The 18,358-nt window shown below is 43.6% G+C and overlaps 1 protein-coding gene across 1 annotated transcript in view; it reads right to left on the reverse strand.

The window, feature by feature from the left end:
* TRPC6 (transient receptor potential cation channel subfamily C member 6) overlaps positions 1-18,132 on the reverse strand; it is a 109,113-nt gene extending 90,981 nt beyond the window's left edge. Inside the window, exon 1 of the mRNA XM_075081863.1 lies at positions 17,592-18,132. Coding sequence (XP_074937964.1) covers positions 17,592-17,734 — 143 coding nt within the window. The 5' untranslated portion in view covers positions 17,735-18,132. The remainder of the gene's footprint in view (positions 1-17,591) is intronic.
* Positions 18,133-18,358: the final 226 nt, after the last annotated feature.

An 18,358-nucleotide genomic window follows, 5' to 3' on the forward strand; every position in this document is an offset into this window, starting at 1 on the left:
AGTAAGTATAGAAGAGAGAGGAACGGAGAGTATGCTCTCATGCAGAAATAATCTCTGGAATATAAAGCTACTCTACTCAACATATTGTTTCTCTAGATGCTGTATATGAAAAGTGTCATGAAAATTGTTTCACAGCCCCTCTCCCCCACTCTGTGATGTCCAGTTCCAAGGCAAGAGAACATACAGCAGCTTCAGCTGGCTTTGCTGTTTTCTGGAATTGACCTTGAATTTTTATGAAGATGTTGACTGATTGGGGACAGGTGGCAAAAAAGTCATTCTTATTTTGTACATCCCTAACTTTCTACATTCCTTTGAAACATTCCTTCCAGTTACATCACTTCTAGCACCTTGCCCTTTTTTTGTAAGGTATTTAGGAATCATAATTTGGTATTTACTGCCTCTTACGTTCTGAGAACTGATACTTTCTGGTATACCTAGCAGCAATAGATGCTTTCCTGTTCTCTTACATCTTGTGTCTCAATCTTGAGCTCAACAGAGCGAGAGGTAAGGTGATTCTATTCTTCAGTGAAGACTATGAGGAGATTCCCAGGTTGTGCCAAATGGGATCATGCTAAATTATTCAGGATTTCAATGGAATCTCTAATTTCCAGTTACATATATGTGCTGGTTTTGGCTGGGATAGAGTTAATTCTCTCCACTGTAGCTGGTGTAGTGCCAATGGCACACTGATGCTTTAGTTGTTGTTAAGTATCGCCTGTAGTAATCAGGGACCTTTCCAGCTTCCCGTGCTCTGCCACATGGGCAAGAGGCTGGGAGGGGCGGGGCCACAGCCGGGACAGCTGACCCCGACTGGCCAATGGGATGTTCATTCCAGACCATGTGATGCCATGACCAGTACATTAATGGGGGCAGTTGCAGCTCAGGGACTGGTGGCATTGGGTGGTGAGTGGTTCTGTCACATGTGGTTTGTTTTCGTTGTTTATTCCCCCTTCCACCTGGGGTTTTGCCTCTCTTGTTATTTTCTTTTTCATTGCCTTATTATTGTTGTTGTTAATATTGTTTTATTTTAATTATTAAACTGTTCTTATCTCAACCCATGAGCTTTCCCACATGAAAAGGAAAATAACGAGAGAAAGGCAAAAGCCAGGGTAGGGGGAAAGGGGTGTTGACAAAGCAATTGGAAAAGGAACACAAGCCCTCAGCCTCTGGAGGCGACTCCTGTCTGGAGTGAAGGAAAAGTACCCCTTTAAAGAAGATGTTACATATCGCCTAGGAAAATGGACAACCATGGGGAAAGGTATCCAGTACCTGAGGGAACTAGCCGTGCTTAAGGTGATTTATGGTGACCTGGACGATCAACGGTCATCCAAAGATCCAGATGAAGCCGAGTGCACACGACTCATGTGGCGGAAGTTTGTACAGAGCGCACCATCTTCGCATGCAAACTCATTGGCAGTGATGTCCTGGAAAGGGGATGAGGCACCAATGGTGACGAAGGTGATTGATGAACTCCAGGATTACAAAGCAAATCTCTCTTCCTCGCTAGTCCCTGCTGTGATGAAACTATCCCGAGTGGTCCAGCAACTCAAAGAAGGTATGTCCTGCTCCGCACCTCTACAGAGTAGTGTCTCAGCTGCTAGGAATAAGCATCCTTTTGCTCAAAGCAGAGGATACTCACCACGGGCCACCCTATGGTTCTACCTGCGTGACCACGGAGAGGACATGATGAGGTGGGATGGCAAGCCTACCTTGACCCTACAGGCAGGGGTACATAAGCTGCAAGGAAGAACAATCACTCAGGGAGGTTCTTCCAGGAAAGCTGCTGCTCCAGTTTCCAGTGAGCAAGTCCCCAGACAGAGGAGTAGAAGCACTGATTTTATTTCTGAGCTTAATAGAGAGACTCTTGATTCACATTTACAGGAAGTGAGCAAGCAGCTCTGTGGGGCTGAATTGCTGGCTGGGGCTAAACCACAACAACATAGGACAGTAAGTGATGAAGTAGCTGCTTGGTACACTGATGCTAACAATTCAGAAGTTTAAAACACCACACCTCACAACTGAAGGTCTCAAATCATTCTTAAGGGCAAAGTCTGGTCAGTTGTACTTACTGCTGAACTGTATCATCCCATTATTGGAAATGCTGCCGTGGGTATCACTGAACACATTCTACTAATGACCCATTGCCTATGTTCAGGAAAAACACTACGTATAGCAAAGCATGAACATGCCCAAGGAGCACCACAGAAAAATATGCTTATCTGATAGAACCAAGTGGGATATTTTGCTGATAAAGTTGCAGCAGTCTTGACTGTTTCCTGTCATCACACAGTAGGGCAGTACAGCCCCCCAGACACAGAGGCAGGATCCCAACTCAGCCATCCCCAGACCCCTTGTGAGCCAAGGAGCAGCAGCAGCCTGCTGCCGAGTCCAGCTGTGAGCCTGCAAAGAAGCACGAACTTGAATTTTCAGGCAGCATTCAGCACTCAAAATCTCGCTCCATATTTCTTAGAATAAAAACCAGTCATCCCTCCTGTGCCACTGTCCAGGGGCTGTCTGGCTGGTAATTTATATTTGGGAGAACATTTCTCCTCTCCCAGAATACTGTTGATACATTTACCCCTCTCCCAATATAATATTAATGTCTTTTTAAAAACTATTCCAGATAAAGTAATAAATATTCAGAAATTACCTCTCACCCAAAAGAGACTTTTTTCTGCTGCATCTCTCATTAATTCTGATTCTCCAAAACTGTCCTCATGTCTCTAAATGAGACTCTTTTCTTTGGTGCCTTTCAGCCTAGAGAGAAGAGAAAATGGCATGCTACCCGATGATTAGTAGAGGGCAGGATCCTCCCTTAAACTCCAGAGACAGCTGCTAGCCACATGAAACAAAAACTGTATATATGTAAATAGTCTGTGAATGGAGAAAAATAATTTTGGGTCAACATTCAGGTCATCAAGATATTGAAAATTAAGACTTTCATTCATTCTTGAACAGAAAAAGTTCCTGTTTTCACTGTAAACTATGCAAATTTTATGCAGTTAATGTTTTACAATTTTAAATAACTACAGAGCAAAATCTTGTTTACAACTGAGGTACATTCTTGTTTACAACTCAGGTACTGGCCTGCATGCTTTTTAGAGGCAAAGTTGCATCACCACTAACAATATTACTTTATCCATGATGACCAACTGAAAAATCAGGAAAGACGAACTGAAATTCTGCAAAATCTTTTGTGAGGGTTACGGAATCTAAAATTACAATTTATTTAAAAAATAATCAGATTTAATACTTCTGCAAATTGTAAGTGAAGCTTTTAATGAAGAGGAATGGAGGCTGTCACTAGTGGTGTTCCCCAGGGGTCCGTGCTGGGTCCAGTTCTGTTCAACGTATTCATAAAGGACCTGGACAAAGGGATAGAGCGTAACCTCAGCAAGTTCACTGATGATACCAAGCTGGGAGGAGTGGCTGATACACCACAAGGCTGTGCTGCCATCCAGCGAGACCTGGACAGGCTGGAGAGCTGGGCCAAGGGGAACCTCATGAAATTCAGCAAGAGCAAGTGTAAGGTCCTGCCCCTGGGGAGGAACAACCCCAGGCACCAGTACAGGTTGGGGGCTGAACTACTGGAAATCGGCTCTGTTGAGAGGGACCTGGGAGTGCTGGTGGACAGCAAGGTGACCCTGAGCCAGCACTGTGCCCTTGTGGCCTTGTGGCCAAGAAGGCCAACGGTGTCCTGGGGTGCATTAAAAGGAGTGTGGCCAGCAGATCAAGGGAGGTTCTCCTCCCCATCTACTCTGCCCTAGTGAGACCACATTTGGAGTACTGCATCCAGTTTTGGGACCCCGAGTTTAAGAAGGATGTGGAACTGCTCGAGCAAGTCCAGCGGAGAGCTACCAAGATGATCAGGGGACTGGAGCATTTCCTATATGAGGAAAGGCTGAGACGCTTGTGTTTGTTTAGCCTGGAGAAGAGAAGACTGAGGGGGGATTTCATCAATAGCCAATAAATATCTAAAGGGTGGATGTCAGGATGATGCGACTAGACTCTCTTCTTTTGTGCCCAATGACAGGACAAGGACAATGGGCACAGGCTGGAACACAGGAAGTTCCACTTAAATATGAGAGAAAACAACTTTCCTGTGAGGGTGCCAGAGCAGTGGAACAGGCTGTCCAGGGAGGTTGTGGAGTCTCCTTCCCTGGAGACATTCAAAACCCACCTGGACACGTTCCTGTGCCCCTGCTTTAGGTGTGCCTGCTCAAGCAGGGGGGTTGGACAAGATGATTTCCAGAGGTTCCTTCTAACCTCTACCATTCTGTGACTCTGTGATTCTGTGAATGAGTACGCTCTGATTACTTGGCTCAAATTTTAATTTAAGATTTGAAACAAAATTTCTTTTGTTAAAAGATAAAGCTGTTAGGGTCTGTATATCATGTTCTTCCTGCCTCTGTTCGCTAATGCACTGCAGATAATTAACACGCAAAATATTCCTCTTAATTGTCTCAAAATTTTATCTCAAAAAATTAAGTCAGTCTACATTTAGTATAGTTCAGTAGCCAAAGATCAGAAAATTCATTGATATATACATACATCAAAATTTGGCCTTAGTCAAAGAATTACATGTGGTTTTCACTTATTTCTCATTTCTGTAGTCTGTTCCTGAAATACATAATCTTTTCTTCCATATTTAAATTATAAATTATTGACACACACTGCAACACAAACAGTGAAACACAGGACAGAATGCACATTCAGGGATATTGAAGACTGAGGATAATATTCTCCAAAGGGTAGGAACACAAATTCGACTGAAGTTAGAGGCAGCGCATCTGTGTGTTGTGGAATACAGATTTGCTATTCATCAACAATCTTTCCACAATATCTTAGTTGCCAGCGTGACTCACCCAGTTCTGAAACAGATCTAATGAACTAGGCCCTGAAGATGCCTGTCTCATTCATGCGCTACAGAAGGAGCCCAGACCACAAGGTCAGGCTGGATGCTTCATTTCAGACAAACCCCTCAGCCTACATTTAGTGCCATTCCTGCCAGCCCAGCCTGAAGATGACCACAGAGATGAAAGCAGGTAGCAGCAGGATTTCCACCTTCCAACCTCAAATCCCATATCTAATTCAAAAGCAGAAGACGATGGTACATTTTTGCTAAAGGATATAGGATTTGAAAACAAACCATGGATGGATGTGGAGTTTCTGTCAATCCTACTATGCTTGGCCCACAACATGCAATACCAAGGACCTAACCTAGAAGCTCAGGACTCATGAAATCTGCTTCCAAGAGAAGTAAAACTCAAGAACACGAAGCAATCAGAAGCTGCTTATACATCACTCACACCAGGAGTGCTCCCAAGTTTCTGCAGCTTCCTGTACACGTCCATGCTGTCTTTGGGGTGATACCTGGACATGCACCATCCCTCCCACCCCCTACTCAAGTTTCAATGAAAAGGAAATCCAGATAAGAACTGCACCATAACCCCCCCGCAGTGAGACTCCCTATTTCCCCTCCTCCTCACTGTGTACCTTCACACTTTTTCTGACCCTCTGGAGATATCAAAATTTCCGTGCTGGGAGTAAGTCAGTCTTGTCACAGCCAGAGGTCGGAAAAGGCACACAGATACCCAGCAGTGCTGCTACCCCTGCACCAGCACCTTCCTCATTGATTCATGGAGACATGTCACAAACCCTGCACAAACTGAAGCTGGTTAATCCACAAAGGATATTCGTTCCCTTTAAGGAGTTAGGGAAATTTCTGCTGTTCTTCAGATTTGATGTAAAAATCAATAACATAGAAACCTTGGGTCATTAAAGATCCTCAGACAGCTTTGTAAGACTAGAGGCATTAGCCTTGCTGGCTCTGTGAATCCCAGACTACATTCTTTTTCAAATTTCCCCTCCTGTTATATATTAAACACTGTGGCTGATTTTAGGCTGGAAGCAGCTGTGGGGAAAGAAATCCCAGTGTATATTTTATATATCAACTCATTAGGTAAGATCATTATTATTTTATCATACAAAGCAGTGATGAAATTTCACTATCATGTCAGCTGCTCTTTACCTACCAATGTGCTCACATCAGATGTTGCTAAATGATTAAATAGCTTTCTGACTTAATTCTCTGAAATTGTTTTCTGAAGAAAAGTGGAGAACACTAACTGGTACCACTCCTTATCGTAGGCAGTGTTCATTCTGGAGACCACCTGGAGGTACTGCTATTGCTGGCTTTTGTGTTAGCAGTGCTCTACAAAATGCTTTAAATAATATAGACTGTATCTTCAGAAACTTATGTTCTTCTCCCACTCTGGTTTTTCCTTGATTTATCTACTGCTTAGATGTCAGTTCAAGATACTGCTATTCTTCCTCCACAGTACCTGCCATGTTGCCATAACGCCTTAGCCTCTCCTGGCCAGCAAGAGGCTGTTACAGACTCTCAGCCTCACCAACTACCATGGGACTCAAACAGTAACACGGACTGCAGCCTAAACTTTCCAGCAATTTTGATGTTGTGTGGTTTTAAGATCCTGAAGTAAGAATACTAAAGTGAGGCCATACAAAATATCTAGTATCCTTGGAAAGTTCCATCCCATCCCCACTACGTACAAATGAAGCTGTTTTATATAACTTCTGTTAGCATTACTGCACTTCAATCCCATTTTTGCCAACAATCGTATTTTTCAGTTCAGATATCTACACTTATAGAGAGAGAGGAAAATTAAATAGTACATTGAAGGGGAGAAGTAAGATTCTAAGACACACTTGAGAAAGCTATAAAAGCAGCAGTCTTCAATAACTGTCTTGAGAAATTAATAGGAAACTTGTTCTTACAGAGAGAGGAAAAAAAGAGGTAGAAGAGAGGAAGAGTCATTGCTGACATCCAGCAGCCTGCTCTTTGCATCTGGTTTTTCAGATCATTTACTCAGAGCAGGACTTAAACGTCTCAGTGGAAATTTCAGAAGTTCTACTGCAAATATCCTTAAGTATCCCACTGCACCGGACTTAATTTAATTTCACCTCCCTGGTACAGTGGAATATGTTGATCCTACACAGAGCTGAACCCTCTGAGCAACCATCCTAGTCCATGTGGTCCTACCGGGACAGAGGAAAGCAAAAGCCAGACAGTGGACATCGTGCAGGAAGATCCATGAGCATATGGATTCATCCTCTGATTCAGAGCTAAGAGAAGCTTGAGAGTTCTCAGCATACAGGATCTCCCTTTGAATAAGTGCCACTCGTACTATATATGTTTACAATAACTTCTGTGGTGGTGCAGCCCCGCCACCTGGGGCCACTCGGAGATCTGAGGCTAAGCCCTATTGTGCTGTTATCTTACAAGCGCAGGGACTTGGGGTGCCAGGCACCGTCTGGCCGCACCTGGGCTGTCTGCTGCCTGAATTGTATACCGGAGTGGCTCAGCACAAATTTTGGCCAGATGGGAAACACTGCCCAAAGCCAATCATCTCAAGATCCTGTAAAGAGCGATCCAAGAGGGAGAACCTTTGAGGTCTCCAGAACCGCAGCTGTGTGACCCAGTATCTTCCCCAGGCTTGGGACACATCTCAGGGTAGATCTTGCAAGGATTGAAGGATCATGCATCGAAGGTCTCGCTAGGACTCAAAGGCCTGACTTTGCGAGGTTCACTGACCACCCGTTGATGAATGATAGCACATACAAGTGAGTGATCCATGAAACTCACAAAAAGGGAAATTTTAATCACAGGTTAACCTCTGTGTGTGTATGTGTGGTGTTTGTGTGCACGTGCGCAATTTGATTTAAACTGTCTGCCTGTCGGTGTGTATGTGTGCAATTTACTTAGAGATGTTTGTTGGTCCGTCTGTGCATGTGTGTGATTTGATTTAAACCCCATCTGTGTGTACAACCCTGCTGTGAGTTGCGGGTGACCCCTGACATTCCTGAATCTTTAACTAAGTCGCTATTTTGATTGTAACAATTTCATTGAATCGCTCTGTTAAATTGGCTGATGCTTAAGAATTACATAACCTAATTTTGTGATCTATCTCAAAAATATTAATAAATCCTAAATTTCTGCTAGACCAAAACCATGTAAAAAACCTTATTCTGTGACAATTTCTAAAAAGAATCCTCTCCCACATGTGCCCGAAGTAAAACTTTCATAACCTTTAAATTACCATTTCACAAATCTTTCTCTACTAAACATATTTAGGTCATAGTAGGTTTACTGGAGTTAACTATAAATTAATAAATCTATCAAGAAAAAAAAAGAAATATATCTTCAACTCATACAATCCAACAAATATAGCAAGTGCAGAAAATAAACTAGAAATTTCCAGTACATGTAATATTTCATTAATAAATTTTAAAGAACACTTGAAAATTGAAAGTAATTTTAAATTAGCTTAAGGAAAAAATGTATAAAAACAAAGATTAGCAGAGTGGAACTAAACTAATATAGAAAATCAATTACTGTGTTATGAAACTGAAGGGGAAATTGCTTTATAGTCTTTGATCATCAAAAACAGTTGGTTAGGAACAATTCTCAAATTGCTTCACTGTGTTTTCTGGAAGGATTACCAAAAATAAGAAACCAAAAACGCAATACAATGGTTCTGATCCCACATATATCACTAAACATAGTTAGAAACTTACAGAACATGACCATAAATGTTGTCACATACTGTAAATGCTTAGGGAAAAAAAACCAACAATCCACTCTTTTAACTAATATGTGGGTCTTTCATGAAACTAAGCTGCCAGTGTGGTGGGGCTTGTGAGTCGACACACATCTCTCTCAAGCTCAGCTGTTTCATGTGGGATGGATGTGGGAGCCCACTGCTAAGTGATCAGACATACCAGACACCAGCCCCACACAAGCCCCTGCTCACCGTGTGCTTCTGCTACGCGCGACTCAGCATGTGCATGGGCACGTGGGGAAGGGAGGGCACTTTCCCACACCATGATGAGCAGAGAAATTGTAATCGTGGCGTTTGCAGCACGAGTCTCAATGGCACAGACTTTCTGCGCTTTGTGATGCCAGTTTCCAAAGCATCCTCCCACAAGCTACATCTCAGTTAAAAGCATTTCCCAGATTCACACTGGTGGTACCGCTGTTACTTTCTCCTGTGATATGCCAGGTGCTACAGAGGTGTTTAATTGACGCAACCTGTGATTTAAAACACTGCTGTTGTAAGAACCGCTCTCTCTGCTGCCAAGCACCCAGCGGCTGGAAGGCTGACAGCTGGACTGTGTGCAACACGTCTGTTTGCAATGCACTTCAGGAGCCTTACAAGAAGTGCCAAGTACTGGATTATTACCACTTGGCAGGCCTAAGACATGTACACAGAGTGGGACTAACAAAGTTTATCAGTCCGACCTGACAACCTGTTCTAAAAAAAGGGAGAAAAGTCATGTCTAGAACAGCTGAAACATGCACACCACAGGCAAAAATCTTACAGAAGAGAAAGAAAACAAATCACTCAAAGATGAGGGAATCTTCCCTTTTGAAAGGCTTCTAAGCAATCAGTCATCATTCCTAAACTCAGTCAATGTGCACAGGAGGAGAAACCCAGACCGGCCGAGGAGGAAAATCGGCACAACCAAATGTCCATTTGAACTAACAGCAGTGCTGACAGAAGATGGGAGGCAACAGACCAGCACTGCAGTCAACCCTGTCAGTCTGCTGGGCGCATACTTACTTGCTAGTTAAGCTGATCAGGATGCATAAAAATAATGTTTCAGGAAGAACCAGGACACCTGTGGCTGCCAAGTTGTTTCAACACGTCCTCAGTCTTGGGCTAGCTGATGTCCAGCTCTGAGTTAAATGTTGCCTGCTTGCACATGGTGGGTACCTACGTGTCATGGTGAAATCAAGGTCCCCTCTTTTCAAAGTAACAATTCAGCTGGCTCCATAGTAGTTTGCCCTTATTAATAGCAACTAACCAGCACCTGATTAGAAATACATGAGGTCTCCTGTGCAGCTCAGGGATTACAAGCTGCAGTGTGCACAGCTATCAGCATACCACAACAGAGCCAAGCCGAAGTCTGTTAGAACAGCTATTTGTGCTCGTAGTCGGGGGGGTGGCTGCTGCTGGTCATTTACAATTAAGGCCAGTTTGTAATATGAACCTGCTAAACACCTGAGCTATCCAGCAAAACTCCCACTACCTTCAACAGACCAGGACTTAATTCAAAAGAATATGAGGTGCCAATTTTAAGAGATGCACTGTTTCATTCAAGATTTGGTAACAAAGCAGAAAAGTTTCACAGAAATTCTCCAGTCAGAATATTCTGTAAAATTGCCAGCACTGCATCATACAGACCTTGTGATCCGTCCTCCATTTTCTGGGGTACTTTTAAATCCAATTTGCATGAACTGGAATCTTTTGGTTCGTGATCCTTCTTTCTATGAGCATGGGAAGGCCTCACAGATACTAAATAATTTTACAAAACCCTCAGTTCTTTAATCTCTTCACTAAGGTAGATACTGACATCAAAAACAGTATTTAATCGATTTCCAAGGGTATAAAAGAACTCCAGTCACGTTCTTCTGATCTGGAAGTGGGCAAGGTTGGTTTTGGTTTTAATTTATGATGTATAAGGGAGAACATTAACAGCAGTATGACTAAGGACAGTACTGAAGGAATGTTCGAGCGAAGAGGCGGGCATCACATCTACTTCTTGGTGATTCATGATTACTATTATTACTATTTGTCATTTTTATTTCATCACTACTATTCCACATTAAAAGAAAGTGGACCTTCCACAAAAAGTTTTCACCCAGGAAATCCGCATCTGCAACACTGCCATTTTCTTCAAATTAGTAACTTTTTTAAACAAAATTACAGTCAACTCTTGCAGAAAACAAGCTATCCACACTTCCCAGATAGCTTTGAGAACACACCTAAAATGACAGTTCTTAATATGCAGTTCCTCTTCTACTCCACTTACTTGGGGTTCTTGTATCCAATCTCACATTTCATTCCTAGTGCCAAAGCTTGCTTTTTGGTGGTTTGTTTTTTTTTTTTTAATATTGACACACGTTTATTTAGATATATTGAGTTGGGGGAACAATACAGTTGTGCTGTCAATTGTACTGATGGTATGAAAAAGTGTAGCTGTATAGAAATGGATATAGAAAATAAACCCAGACTTTAATGAGTCACCTTCACATTATATTCCATAACTTTTATTTCGCTAAAAGTAGTATACTTGATTATGTATTTAAGTCGTCACTGCTAAACAAATAAGCATTCTACTGCAAGATAAAAATGTTAAACCATTCCAGAGAAAACAGTATGTAATTTAATTATCACTAAGCTTTTTGTTCACATTTAATTATCAAAACTTTCATTTAAATACTGCTTATCAATGCAAATCCTTTATGCCTCCCGCTGAGTAGGCTCTGTGTGCGTGTCTACACTCACAAATATGTGCACAAACATGTACGTACGACTCATTTTACACAGTTTAAGATTGAAGCCCTTTGCTAAGTCATTGCCTTGCACTGCATCACAGTTTGAGGTACAAAACCAAGTTATAAAGAATTTGATGAATATAGTTTAACTGCCAAAATTTTCTTTTGCTCATGCTTGCAGAGCTGGAAAGTCTAAACACAGCGTGATGAGGCAGACCCACCATGCCAAGTCACCTTTCTTTTGGATACTGTTATTTGGCAGGAATTCTTCAAGTAGCCAGTTATTATAACCTCCAGCTTCTGCAGTGGCAAATGCTGCTGAGAGGGTGTTTGAGAAAGAACACACTTGCTATTAATATTTATACAGTGAAAAGTATGCCATATATATCCCACACATTGCTTAATCACTACTCCACCTTCCTCATGCAAATGTAACAAATGACTTATATTTACATGGAAAGCTTCCAGTTTTATAAAATTTGGTCCCACAGGGAGGTGACTTTCATTCGTTCCATAACTATGGAAGAATGATCCACAAATACCACCTTTTCTTAAGAGTGGGTATAAATAAACCTACAGAAACACTGCAATGGGTAAAGCAAAATCGATTATTAAGTATTAGCATACGAAACCATTCAGGTAACATAGCTGACCATACGAAGTTCACTGTTCAATTAGTCAGCATACACAGTGAATACAAAAGTGCCTAACAACTAAACACAAAAAATCCCACAGGTATTCACCAAAAAATGAACATACATGGTTAAATTCACCTCTGAGAGGTAATTTTCAGGCCATGCACCAGTTCCAGCATAAGCTCACTGTTTTTTCAAACATCTTCAACGTATAAAATGATCTGGTAGAGAACTCCATCTACAGAACACTGAGCCTGCTCCAGGAATGGAGGAGCATGTTGAAGACCACCGAACCAAGACCTATACCTGGCCAGTATCATGCTCTTTACGGACTAAGCTGCATGGTAAGCTAGAGCAGTCCTCACTAGCAACAGACCTCAGCTCTCCACGCTGAAATAATTACTGTCAGTCTGCTTTGCTGCTCTTTTAAAAGAAACCTTTATTGAATGCCCTACCCCCATAAAACTCACAGTTATGGTTTCTTTTTTCCTCATTTCTGATGAGGCAGGAAACGTCAGACCGCATGACTGACTTTTTTTTACTAATTAACCTGTCAGGCTGAAACATCAAAATAAATATATTTCCTTTTGATTTAAAACAAAATATTTATTTGTTATTCTTCATTCAGATTTTTAAAAAATGTATTTAGGGAAAAAAAGCAAAACTCAACATTAAGCCTATCTTTAGTTCAAAGCGAAGCATTCCCTTCTAGATACTTGTAGGAAATGCAGAGGGAACTAAAAGCTGGATTTTCTGGGGCTTGGTAGTAATGGTGATGTTCTTTTACCCAAGACTTCAGGGATTAAGTTCAGCCTCTCAGACTCTGAGAGTTCCAGACATGATTTTTTTTCATGTGCCCAGTAGGAAGTAGATCCATTAATCCTAATTCACAGGAAAGTGTTCCATCCACTAGGCTATAAAAGGAAATTACACCCCTTCATACTAACTCTTCCACCTTTTTGCTGTCAACAAAACTATTGCAACAGACTTTCAGAGGATATAGCATCTCAGCAAAGAGACTGGCAATCCGAAACACAGCTGCCACATTGCACAGTACTCCCTGAAGAGATTATGTCTAATGAAGAGTCTGGAAGATAATTTTACAGGTCATTTCAAGCAAGAGAGTTGAGGCTGGAGATAAAAAATATGTTATGCCAATAGCACAGCCTGTTATATTGTAGGCAGGAAATAAATTATTGAACATATTATTTAACAAAGTAAGTGTTTTAAAGTATATTGGGTTTGACGGTGCTGAGAAACACTTGAACTGAAAACCAAAAAATCTGAGGATAATCTCGCCTCAAGGCAGTATTGCACATTAGAACCCTTTTTCCCATTTTCATCTGATAATTTATGTGCCTCATTTACTTTACAACTGACATTTATAATTATCCTACCTCACATGTATAAGAAAACATATTTATTTTTCACGATGCAAAACATTTCAAACTATAAATAAGCAATATAACCAGATGTCTGACTGAATTAGTGTATTCTCACTAGCATAGTATGCTGACAATCTGTTCTTCAATAACATTTTTTCAGCAGGGAAGTTTACGTACACGTACTATCACTTTCAAGTCCTGCTGCACATCAGCACTCAGATTTGCCGTTAGACCTTAAAATGCACTTTCCATCCTGTTTTAAACTACACAGCCAGGCTCTTTGCCAATTAAATACTTTCACAAGAGGGAAAAAAAAACATATCCACATTTTTGTATTTCAGGAGGCAATCTTCTGACAGGTATGTCGCAATGTATTTTTTGACATGTTAGGGGCAAACCTTGATGACTAGATGAAAGATGACTACTAGAAAGAAAGTGTTTACCTGCATATCATTTCTCAAATACAATTATTAAATTCTTTAAAAGTAGCCTTATCTTTTGGAAGGCATTTAGTTACAAATTCTGTAGGTAGCCTGGAGTGTGTTTTTCCTACCAAAGGTCCTGAATTCAAAAGAAAAGCAAGATTTTTCAGCACAAAAATCCCATTAGAATCTTGTTTTGCACCATATCACTTATCAGGTTAATACTCTTCTATCCACTCACTGCCAAAAGACTGTGTGACCCGAGTTGACAGAGCTGCTGAGCCCAAGGTAACAAAGGCAGCAGCTACCTCAGACCCAATAATGCTGTCCTGCAGAAAGAGGGGCACGGAATTCATACTCATTCGATGTGTTGCACTTTGCTAAGCACAAGTACTGAAACTCAAAGCCTTGAATATATGAGTAAGTCTCTCAGGTCTCTTGCTACTCACAGAGTCAGTTAACATTGACAGGTCAGTATTTAAATATTTTTTCCAATTTACAGGTAATTTAATATCTAAGCACACTATACTGTCTCAGCCTAAACATAACAGAATAACCCAATCAGTGCTGCTGAACTCATTGACACAGCATCAACCCAGCTGGGCTGATCGCTCACAATCATTCTGATTTTTAATGTGACCACATTATTTTAAAATCAATGAATCATCTGAAAAATCATCGAGGGGGGGAGGCAAATTCAGTGTATTTTATTAAACAGACAATTATTTGCTATTATAAAGGGACTGTACATCAAGGGTCAGGAATAACACCACTGAACTAAAGTAGCAGTTTGGTGGATTAGGGCTTTAGCTACAAATACAAGAAATAGTTCTCTTAAAATTTGCTTTTTTTTTAAATTATGCAGCACTACACCACTTAAATGCAGTCACAAAGCAACACATAAAAAGCATGTTCTACAAACAACACAAGCAATAACATCAGCATTAGCGTTAAATTGCCACTTGAGGAAAACTATTCCTTGGTATCAGACTACTTTTCAAGCCTCAGTCACATGCCATATTACACCAGTAAGCACGTTACCCTCAGTAATGTTTAAAAGGAGGTACATTTCAGCCTTTTTTGGACATCACCTGTACTCTGTGTTACTGTTCTGCATTAATCACCATCTCACAGGATGTTCTCGGGGCATTTCTGCACGTGCAAATGATGCCTATCATTTTCCACTTCCTTTGAAAATAATACCCTTAGCAATTGGATATACCCAGAAATACTCTAAGTGAAACAAGCAGCTTTAGTTAAAACATTTTAATACATCAACTGATGTAATCTGGTGGGTTATTTTCTTGTGTTTGGATTTAAGCACAGACGTACCGTTCGATCTCAAGGGACACACAGCTCTAACTCAACGGACAGACCCACAGACCCAATGGGTTAGACTCATAATTGAACAGTCACCAAAGATACATACAAGGACTTCAAGGAAAAATATGGCACCTGACAGCAGGAGCAGCTCCCCCAAGCTGCCCCATTTCTGTAGAAGTAACTAAAGACTAAACACTGACAAACCATGTATGGACAGACTTGGTAAGGCATGCACACTGAGTCCAAGTAGATTCACAGCACATGAAATACTGATTTTACTAATTTATCTGTCAGGGTAACACATGCCCTTCAGCAGCAGTGTCCTTGGGATCTCCAGAGACCTTATCACTCTACAGATACTAGAATACTCTCTACCATAATAACATCAGGAAATACTGGTCATTCGAGGACTTTCACATAAAGTAGAGAAAAGTATTCTTACTACATGTAGATGACAAAGACCATAAACAGTACATCCTAAATATGGGCCATCTGATTATGTTCTTGGCCATATGAAGGCCACTACTAAAACAAATGGCTTGTGGCTGAAAAGACAGATCTGCAAAATGTACCTAAAACATGATGTAGGTGGAATTTAGGTCAGAAAATTCAAAACCTATACTTAGTAACCCGCATACCCTGGTGGAGCCTATACTCACTGCGTTCACCCCTGCCAGCCAAGGAAGTCCTCGCAGCGGTTCCATGTAGGTACTGTTTACGGGTGCCTGTGAAGTGGCTCCTTTCCACAACCGGAGAAGCCCCAAAGGACAGCTTCCCTGTGCCTAACATGTGTAAAAAAACCAAGCACTAAAACAGCCTTCTTAGCAGCAATTGTATAAATTTGAGAAGGGCCACATTCCTCAAATTTATACACACCACAGGTATCAGGTAGCTCCTGTCTGTTCTCTCAAAGACTGATGGAAACACCTTCCATCAGGGAGGGACTCTAGGGTCCTGGACCTACCTGTACCACAGAATCAGCCATCTAAGGCCTTGACATGACATGATTGGAGACAAATTCCTGCATTTAGTGCTACCCTTGTTCTACAAAGCAACTTGATTAGAATGTAGGCTTTCCTGATAGCCACTGTGAGACGATGAGAGGTGATCTCCACACTTGTGTGCTGGATCAAAAGCTGCTAGCACAGGCTTATGCCGCTGAAGTGAAAAAATCAGCACCCCACAGACCTTGCAGATTTTAAGAGATGCTTTGAATCATTTGTGCAAGATATATCTTCTCATAGCTGCACAACCATTCTGAATGAGTACACAGCAAAAGAACTTCAGAATTGCCATATTAGTTCAAAGCTGAAGGCCACTAGCTGGAACCAATCTCTGAACTAACCATCATGAGCTTAGCATGCTCTTATAGCTACATGAGCATATTTAATTAGCACCCTACAAAGACACTTAGAAATAGCAGTACAGCAGTGAATTCTGAAAACTCTGGTTGTTCTTAGCTGAGTTTATAAATAATCAAACACTGTGAGTGTTGCCAGTTTCGTTGCTGCTATTCCTTTCCCATACCCAGGTAGTTGGCAAGGAGCTGGTAAGTCACCCATAGATAAAACAGCATAAATTAGGAGAGGTTGATAACTGGAATTCACCAGTTAAGCAATAAAACACAATTCATACAAAAGAAAGTACACATTTTCTGGTAATCACCTGAGATTTTAGGACTCATCTTGCACTGCCTAATACCCATTTTCCCCCTCTGTAGGATAGCTTCTCCTGAGAAGCATTAACAAGTGGTAATTATGGAAGTCATGCTGACAACACATAACCAGAGGGACACCGTCAACACCAAACGTCAACTGGCCTGGATATTAAAAAAATGCGGTTCCTGGAACCTTTATAATTTATGTTTCATCTAGTTTTTATTGCATATGTTCTTACACCCTACTTTAAACAATAACTATCTGGCAAAACTTAGAGAATGGCATTACACGAGGCTACATGGTTTTGACAAAATGCAGTAATGGAAGGATTATGGTTTTACAAACACGCCTGTAATGTGCACCCTCTCTGCGGGAGCAACTTACGGTGGGAGTTAAAATGTCTGTAACGATATTAAACCCACTGGATACCGTCAGTTTTAAGTAACCCGACGTGGCCCGCACCACCCCGCACAGCACACCGAAGCCGTCCTTCGCCTCCCTCACAGCGGGGCAGGTACCGCGGTCCGCGCCGAGGACGGAGGCCCCCGCCAGCGGGGCACGGGGGTGCTAACGCTGCTCCGCCGCCTTCCGCGACAGCGACCCGGCCCCTCCACGGGGGAAGACAAGGGAAGACGGCCGATCCCCACCCGCGAACGGGTCCCGCCACGGGCTGTGCGGCGGCCGGAGCGCCCCCCGCGCCCGCCAGCACCTGTCCCGCCGCCGCCTCTCCCCCCGCGGCGGGAGGCAGCGCGCAGCCCCGCGCCCCGGCCCGCTCCGCGCCCGCGGGGCCGGCCGGCGGGACTCACACGGGGTAGAAGGCGTAGGGCGGCAGGGCGCTCTCCTCGCACGGCTCCGCGTCCAGCAGCAGGTAGTCCTGGCTGTCGTTGCGGCGGGCGCCGGGCGCCGGGGAGCTGCTCCTCCGCGGGGCGCAGGGCTGCGCTTGGCTCATCGTGTCCCGCGGCTGAGACGCTCGGAGGCGCAGCGGCTCCCTCAGGGCGCCGCGAAACCAGCGCGGAAGCGGCCAGAGCGCGGCACTGCGAGTCTGTCTCCTCACAGCGCCGCGTCCCCCGGCGAACGCAGGGAGGGAGGGAGCGAGGGCAGCGCGGCGTGGCGCGGCGGCTCCCTCCGAGACCGCCGAGGGGTGACTCTGTCAGCCGGTGCCGGTGCCGGTGCCGCCGCCCCGGGAGCCGCCGCCCGCCGCGCCGGAGCCGACGCGCAGCTCGGAACGGGGGCAGGAAAGTTTGCGGCGCACCAGCTGTCGCAGCTGCCCCCGGCCGGCGGGAAGGGGCGGGAGGGAAGGCGGCGGGCTGCGCTCGCCTCCCCTGAGGGGCCGCAGCGGCTGCACCCTCCGCGCCGCCCCCGCCGGCGGCCGCCCAGTCCCGCCGGCCCCGAGCCGGCCCGGCCCTGCCCTGCCCTGCCCCGCCCCGCCGCGGCTCCCGCCGCCGGGCCCAGCCACAGCGGCGCTGCCGGTCAGCGGCCGCCGCGGGGACACCGCCTCACCCGCCCTTGCGCGGTGCAGCCTCCTGAGTAGAGGTGTGCGTACCTGAGGTGCGCGACAGCCCCCGAAAGAGGG

This window comes from Phalacrocorax aristotelis, chromosome 1 (assembly GCF_949628215.1).
Source record: "Phalacrocorax aristotelis chromosome 1, bGulAri2.1, whole genome shotgun sequence".
Classification (NCBI taxonomy): Eukaryota; Metazoa; Chordata; class Aves; order Suliformes; family Phalacrocoracidae; genus Phalacrocorax; species Phalacrocorax aristotelis.